The sequence below is a fragment of the Monopterus albus genome, unplaced genomic scaffold (genome assembly GCF_001952655.1).
Source record: "Monopterus albus unplaced genomic scaffold, M_albus_1.0 scaffold84.1, whole genome shotgun sequence".
Taxonomy (NCBI): Eukaryota; Metazoa; Chordata; class Actinopteri; order Synbranchiformes; family Synbranchidae; genus Monopterus; species Monopterus albus.
In genome coordinates this window covers 330950-338434 of record NW_018127964.1, presented here as the reverse complement: position 1 = coordinate 338434, position 7485 = coordinate 330950, and the positions used below count along the sequence as shown (strand labels likewise).

The window sequence follows — 7485 nt, the reverse complement described above, 5'->3', positions numbered from 1 at the left end:
GGCGTCTCCTGTTAGTATGGGATTAGCCCGAGGTGATATAATGTATAGGCCTGTTGGGTTCAGGGTCTTTCATCTTTCAGCTGCCTGCGTGCATGTTGGAGATGCAAGATACCTGAGCGTGTAATGTTAATTTTTACCTGTGTTCATTGAATAAATCAGCACTGTTTTGAAGCTACTTGGAATGCCTCGTCTCTCAGACTTAGCATGGTAAAAAAAACCGACTGCAAAAACAGCAAGACTCAGCAGCTTCATCGTGCCAAAAAGGAGGCTTACAGAAGTGGGGACAGGACTCTGTACAGCCAGGCAAGGAACACATTCACAAGGGAGATCAGAGCAGCAAAGAGGAGCTACTCTGAAAAGCTGAAAGCTCAGGTTTCAGCCAACGACCCCTCGTCTGTGTGGGGGAGCCTGAAAACCATCACTGGCTCTAGAAAACCATCTATAGCCATCCTATGTGGAGGACCATCAACTACAACCTGAATGTGTTCTACTGCAGTTTTGACAAACAACACTCCCCCCCTCACCCTCCCCACCTCAGACCCAGCAGCTGCTCCCCCGACAATCACCATCCTTCCCTCTAGCCCCCCACCTCTAACGATCTGTGAAAGGATGTGTGGCCTCTCTAAAAGACAAAAGATCAGCAAGGCACCAGGCCCAGATGGTGTGACCCCCTCCTGCCTGAAAGTGTGTGCTGATCTGGCCCACACCTTCACACTTATCTTCAGCATGTCACTGGAGCTGTGTGAAGTCTCCTCCTGCTTCAAACGTGCCACCATTATTCCAGTCTCCAAGAAAACCTCCATCAGTGGAATGAATGATTATGGAGCTGTCGCCCTGACATCTGTAGTTATGAAGTCCTTTGAAAGACTGGTGTTGGCCCACCTGAAGGACACCGTAGACCCCCTGCAGTTTGCCTACCGGGAATGGAAGATGCAGTGAACATGGCACTGCATTACATCCTGTAACACCTCGACTCCCCAGGGACCTATGCACGGGCCCTCTTTGTGGACTTCAGTTCAGCGTTCAACACCATCATCCCAGACAGCCTCCAATCCAAAGTGACCCAGCTCACTGTGCCTGCCCCCCCCTGTCAGTAGATTACTAGCTTTCTGACAGACAGGAAGCAGCAGGTGAGGCTGGGGAAAACCACATCCAGCACCGGCACCCCCCCAGGGATGTGTGCTCTCCCTTCTGCTGTTTTCACTTTACACCAATGACTGCATCTCGAAGGACCCCTCTGTCAAGCTCCTAAAGTTTGCTGATCATACAACGGTCATTGGTCTCATCCGAGACAGTGATCAGTCAGCCTACAGACAGGAGGTTGAGCAGATGGTCCTGTGGTGTAGCCACAACAACCTGGAGCTGAACACGCTCAAAACAGTGGAGATGACAGCGGACTTCAGGAAGAGCCCTCCCACCTTACCCCCCTCACCATACTTGGCAGCACTGTATCAGCAGTGAAGTCCTACAAGTTCCTGGGCTCCACTATGTCCCAGGACCTGAAGTGGACATCCAACATCAGGACCATCACCAAGAAGGCACAGCAGAGGATGTACTTCCTGCGCTAGGTCAAGAAGTTCGACCTGCCCCAGGAGCTGCTGATACAGTTCTACAGAGGAATCATTGAGTCTGTTCTCTGCACCTCCATCACTGTCTGGTTTGGCTCAGCAACCAAACAGGACAAGTACAGACTTCAGTGGACGGTCAGGACTGCAGAAAAGGTCATTGGTGTAAGCCTGCTCTCCATGGAGGACCTGTACACCTCACAGGTCAAAAGGAGGGCGGAGAGGATCACTGCAGACCCCTCACACCCTGGACACAATCTGTTTGAACTCCTCCTCTCTGGAGGGCGTCACAGGTCACTGTGCACCAAGACAACCAGGCACAGGGACAATTTCTTCCCCAAGGCTATCACTCTGAACACTTGACTCACAATAGTATGACAGTATGACTAGACAATAACCCTCAGAGAAATACCTATAAATGTACATTGTACAGATTGTTCAGAGGTAAAAATAGACAGGTCTCTTTTTAAGTACTCTCTAAGAAATCACAATGAGCATTTCTAGTCTGTCTGCATTGTTTACTGCCTGTTTATACAGCGTATTTTGTTATATTACACAGCCTTATGCTGGATTACTGTTTACTTGCCCCTTGCATGGGGATATGTACATACACATTGAGAGCCAATGTACCAGAGTCAAATTCCTCGTGTGTCCGACACACCTGGCACACCAGATTTTGATTCTGATGCAGTTTCAGTTTTGGTTCTAATGATTGATGGTTGTCTCCACAAGAAAGGTGACTGGGTTTTAATATAAAGTGAATGATTTTTTTATTTTTATTTTTAAGAAAGTCTATCTTCTGCCTTGTAGACTGCTGTATGGAATGTCCAGTGTGCAAAGAGGACTTCGTAGTGGGAGAGCCAGTCAGACAGCTCCCCTGTAACCACTTCTTTCATTCAGACTGTATAGTACCATGGCTGGAAATGGTGAGTAAGAAAGAAAGCAGAAATTAAAAGGGTTAACTCATGAGCTAGCTCCTCAGTGACATGTAGTGGTGTGCTTATGTGCATTTAGACCTAAAAGATATTTCTTTGGATATCTGGTAGTTCATATAGAAATCGAGGCAAAGCAGAAACTTCACCCACTGCCAGGGCGCATAGATGGGGGGAAAAATGAACTGAAAAGGTCAAAAATCCAGCAACAACTCCATTGTATAGAATAACTTTTAAAGTTGTTTTCTAAAGAAATGTAAATTAAAGGGTGAGACTATTGTCAACAAATGGAAAAATAACTAAAACCAACTATGTATTGAAGACAATTCACTGACACAGCTCCTAAATATATGTATTTTCATTTTAAAAAAGCTAATTAATGTCAAACAGCTGGACACTGTACTCCTTAGCAAACATTACTCAAATAGGCATAAAATTTGCAATTTATTGGGACTATATTTGCAGATTCATCATAATTTCGTTGTGGCCCTATTGTGCAATGACAGTTTATTCTATTCTATTTTTTGTGCTAGTCAGTGTTTACTGCAGCAGAATCATGTACAATTGCAAGAAAAGCAATGGACATTTTCAATTTCCTGGTTTTCTGCATAAATTGGTCATAAAATGTGTAAGGTAATAAGGTGTAATAAGTCACACATACCAACAGCCAAAATGTTTCTAAGTTGATAAAACACAAACAGTCCTGAGCTTTCATGTCTTTATTGATCACACCCATTAAACATACAAAGTGACTGTGGAAAATGTAACACTAGGCTTTTAATGTCACTAAATGTCAGCTGGAGTCAGGTGTTACCAAACCTGGAGTCCACTCAATGAAAGGAGAGTGGAGGTGTGGTTTAGAACAGTATTGACTTACAAAAACTCTCAAACAGCGTCAGTGTGCTATTCTCAAGCAGCATCAGCTGATGTGAGACACGCCTCACAAACAAGATCTCAGAAGATCTAAGATCAAGAGTTGGTGATTTGCATGTAGCTGGGTTAAAGAGTCATCTCCAAGACTTTAGATATTCATCAGTCCACAGTTGGACATATTGTCTGTAAATGGAGACAATCTGGTGCTGTGGCTACTCTCCATAGAAGTGGGCGCCAAGCCGAGATCACACCAAAGGCACAAGGCAGAACGCTCAGTGAGGTCACTACAGCACACCTGAGGTTTGCCAAAGACCTCCTTGATACTGCACAACACACTATTAGGAAAATTTCCTGTAGACAGATGAAACAAAGGTAGAACTGTCTGGGAAGAACACACAGCACTATGTATGGCGTAAAAAGAGAACCGCATACCAGCATAAAAACATCATCCCAAAAGTGAAGTACGGTGGAGGGAGCATTGTGATTTGGGGCTGCTTTGCTGCCTCTGAACCTGGACCACTTGCCATTGTAGAGGGGAAAATCAGTTCCCAAGTTTATCAAGGGATCCTACAGGATAATGTCAGGGTGGCTGTCTGCAAGGTGAAACTCAGAGCAAGCTGGGTGATGCAGCAGGACAAATGACCCTAAACGCTGAAGTACAGAATGGCTTTGGAGACAACCTCTGCCTTTTGGGGTGGCCCAGTCAGAGCCCAGACCTCAACCCAATAGAGATGTTATGGAATGATGTCAAGAAAGCCGTTCACACCAGACGTCCTAAGAATATGGCCGAGCTGAAGCAGTTCTGTGAGGACGAATGGTCCAAAATTCCTCCTGAACCTTGTGCATGTCTAATCCATGGCTAAAGGAAGCGCTTGCTTGAGGTTACTGCTGCCAAAGATGGTTCAACCAGTTATTAAAACACTGTTGCCATTACTTTTTCCACCATCATTTTCTGTGTTTAATGGGTGTGTTCAATAAAGACATGAAAGATCATGACTGTTTGTGTTTTATCATCTTAGAAATATTATTCATATTTGTGACTTTGGTGACGATCAGATCACATTTCATGACCAATTTATGCAGAAAACCAGGGAATTGCAAACTGTACCATTACTGTTACATATTTTTTTTGCAACTGTATGTGGGGTTCACTTTTTGGTAATAAACTAACGTGTTGCTAAGTACAATGGTGCAGCTCATTAATGTGTTCTTAAAAGTAGATGCAGAGCATTGAAGCTAAATGCAGGGCTTAAACCTGTATGTTACATATTCCCTTTATCACTTCATGGTTACGTTTGTAGGGGCATATCAACAGAAAACATAATTTTGATAGTAGAAAGTTTACCTGTTTCTGCTTGTGCTAGGACCCCCTCCAACATCCCAAAGTAAGAGCTGGTATTTCTTTTCTATAGGTCAGTCACAATATTCATCAGTGTTTCAAGTTCTGGGTCACAAGTCAATGCTGTTGACATGTGGAGTTTAGGCGTCCTTGGTGTGAATTACGTTTTAATATGGATTTAAAGGATAAGGCCAGTCATTCTTTATATTAATGGTATTTTCAGCAAACTCCATACAGAGACTAAAACTAAGTGAATTGCCTCTACTCATGCTAAATGTCTCTCAGCTGTCAGTCCTGGATTATCTTGTTCGTCTGTGTAATAGACCGCCGTCATCGTTCAAAAATGATTAAAAGCACATCAGGGAAACACAGAGCTGCACTGGGTGACATGGTTTTTCCATTATGAAACACCAGACCTGACTATGTTGCCCCAAAGTCTCCCAGTAGCCATAATTTCCTGAAATTAGCATGAGTCAGACTCAACTGTGTATGTGTGAGATCTTGCACAAGCTCTGTGCTTTGTTTACATTCCATTAGCAACTCACAGTCAGGTCTGGGGTTTGCTAATGAAGAAACGTGTCACCCAGTGCTGGGTAGCGTTTCATTTTGTTTTTAAACAACAATGGAGGTCTATGGCATAGATGAATAAGCTGATCCAGGACAGACACAATAATGGACATTAAAAGTGAGTAGAGGCAGTTCATTCTTGGTTTTAGTCTGTGTATGGGGAGTGTTGAAAACACTTGATATAGAAAACGACCAACCTTATCCTTTGAAAGTATGTTTCTGTAAGTAGAGCATTTGGCCATTTATAGCAGTACCATGTGTGTCCATGTTTATAAAAGGGATGGCAAACAAGGCAAAGAGTTAGAGGTGAAAGTCATAGCAACCAAATTGACTTAAAAAAGCACACTTGTTAAAACTCTAATGCTAAAACTGCCCAAAATTAATATTGTCCACACTCTGTTCTGTGGCCACGCAGCATGACACATGTCCAGTGTGTAGGAAGAGTTTGAATGGAGAAGACAGCAGCAGCCAGCCCCCATCAGAGTCCCCGTCCCTCTCCATGGACCCCCGCACACAGGAAAGATGGTCCTTCTGAGACACCCACCTGTTTCATCCCTCAGTTCTCCTCACCTACATCCAACAACACACCGAGAAGACAAACACTTCTCACTTTCCTCTGTTCATTTATGTTGCAGTCAATCATATCAAATTTTTTTTTTTTTTTTTTTTGTATTTTTATTTTTTATTTTAATGTCTCTCTTCTCAGCCATGTTTGCAGTTATCCCATACAGATGTCTTAATAATCACTGGAGGTCTATTAGATCTCTTTTTGCCTAAAACAAACCAGCCTAGAATTTTAATGATCAAAATTATGTCTTCTCCACTTCAACTTCTAGCAAACTCCTTTCCCGTCATTCTTGAAATGCACTACTGCTATACCCTAATTTGGGAAATGTCAGACCTTTCCTCTTTTTGTTCACCTGGTGATTTGCTGAAACCTGTACCTGAGCCCTGTATGGTGTATCACAATACTGTAGGGATTCCTTTGACTCTTGGCATTTACAGAGGCAGGAACTAATGACATGAACACCCACAGCCTTGCAATAAAAGTTATGTTTATCAAGGTTACAATCTGTCAGGAAGATATTGGTTGAACTCTAGTTATTTATTCTGGTGGTGTTTTGTTGGATTGCTTTGCAAAGGTGCTCGTGTTATTGCCTGCCTCGTGTAGTGCACTTCAACATGAGTATTTTGTAGGAGTCATGTTGAGTCGCTGCTGTTTAATGGCCTCAAATGGAAGCTGTGATGTTGAATGAAAGCAAAGGAACCCTTACACCTTTCAGGGCTCTTCTCCATCTGGAAAAAATTTTAATGATGCCCTGCCCATTATTTAATACTTTAGACATACTTCCCCTGGTGTATATACTAGAAACAGATGGCATCCCTCTGTCATTTTATTTCTGTTTTACTTTCCAATTTTTATCACGTTTTTATGTAAATAATTTTAGTCCAACAACTAATGGTTTGCAAAAGAAAAACATTGAGAATGGAGACAAATGTGAAAAACCTGGTTACCAGACTGTATATTATATATATGGAAAAATGTCTATGGTGTATTAATAAATTGACAGAAAATAGTGTAATTTCTTTACTCACAATCTTTTTAATGCGAGTGTTATTTTTATATCCTGCCTGCACATTAGACAGGACGTAATGATTAAATTAGCATCAAAAAGCATTTACAGACTGTACATTATATTTTTTTCAGTGACATTCATTAGTTTCTATTTAGCATTTCAGATAAGAATTGGTGCATTAAAAGACATTTAAGGATTTTAAATAAAAAGTAAATTAGTTGATCAATCCCACTCCTTTAGAAGCCAATATCTCTTCACTGCTGTTCAATGAGTTTGGGTCACAGGAGGCTTCGAGAGCACCTCTCCACATTAAGACAAGTTCTGGAGCAGATTTGAACAAAGTTACATACTGTAGTTTTGAGTACTGAAATCAGTGCTGTGTAGAATAGTACTATACAAGTGCAGCAATTAAATTAAAAATGTATGTTACTCAAAGTATTAACTGCTTTAATGACAGGTTCCAACACTGAAACCTTACTTTCTGTGGAATGTGCAAAAACCTTTGTGCTGTGGTTCATGTTAAACAAATGTGTGTCAGACTTGCATTAATGATCAGTGTGTGTTCCAAGCAAGTGTGAGCAACGAGTGAGCTGGAGCAGAGGAGGGTATGTAGCCCACAGCAGGATCCCACA

The 7485-nt window shown here is 42.2% G+C and overlaps 1 protein-coding gene across 1 annotated transcript in view; it reads left to right on the top strand.

Annotated features, from left to right (window-relative positions):
- The window catches only part of rnf115a (ring finger protein 115a), a 17186-nt gene extending 9707 nt beyond the window's left edge, over positions 1-7479 (top strand). Inside the window, exons 8-9 of the mRNA XM_020607185.1 lie at positions 2376-2491; positions 5692-7479. Coding sequence (XP_020462841.1) covers positions 2376-2491; positions 5692-5811 — 236 coding nt within the window. The 3' untranslated portion in view covers positions 5812-7479. The remainder of the gene's footprint in view (positions 1-2375; positions 2492-5691) is intronic.
- The last annotated feature ends 6 nt before the right edge of the window (positions 7480-7485 follow it).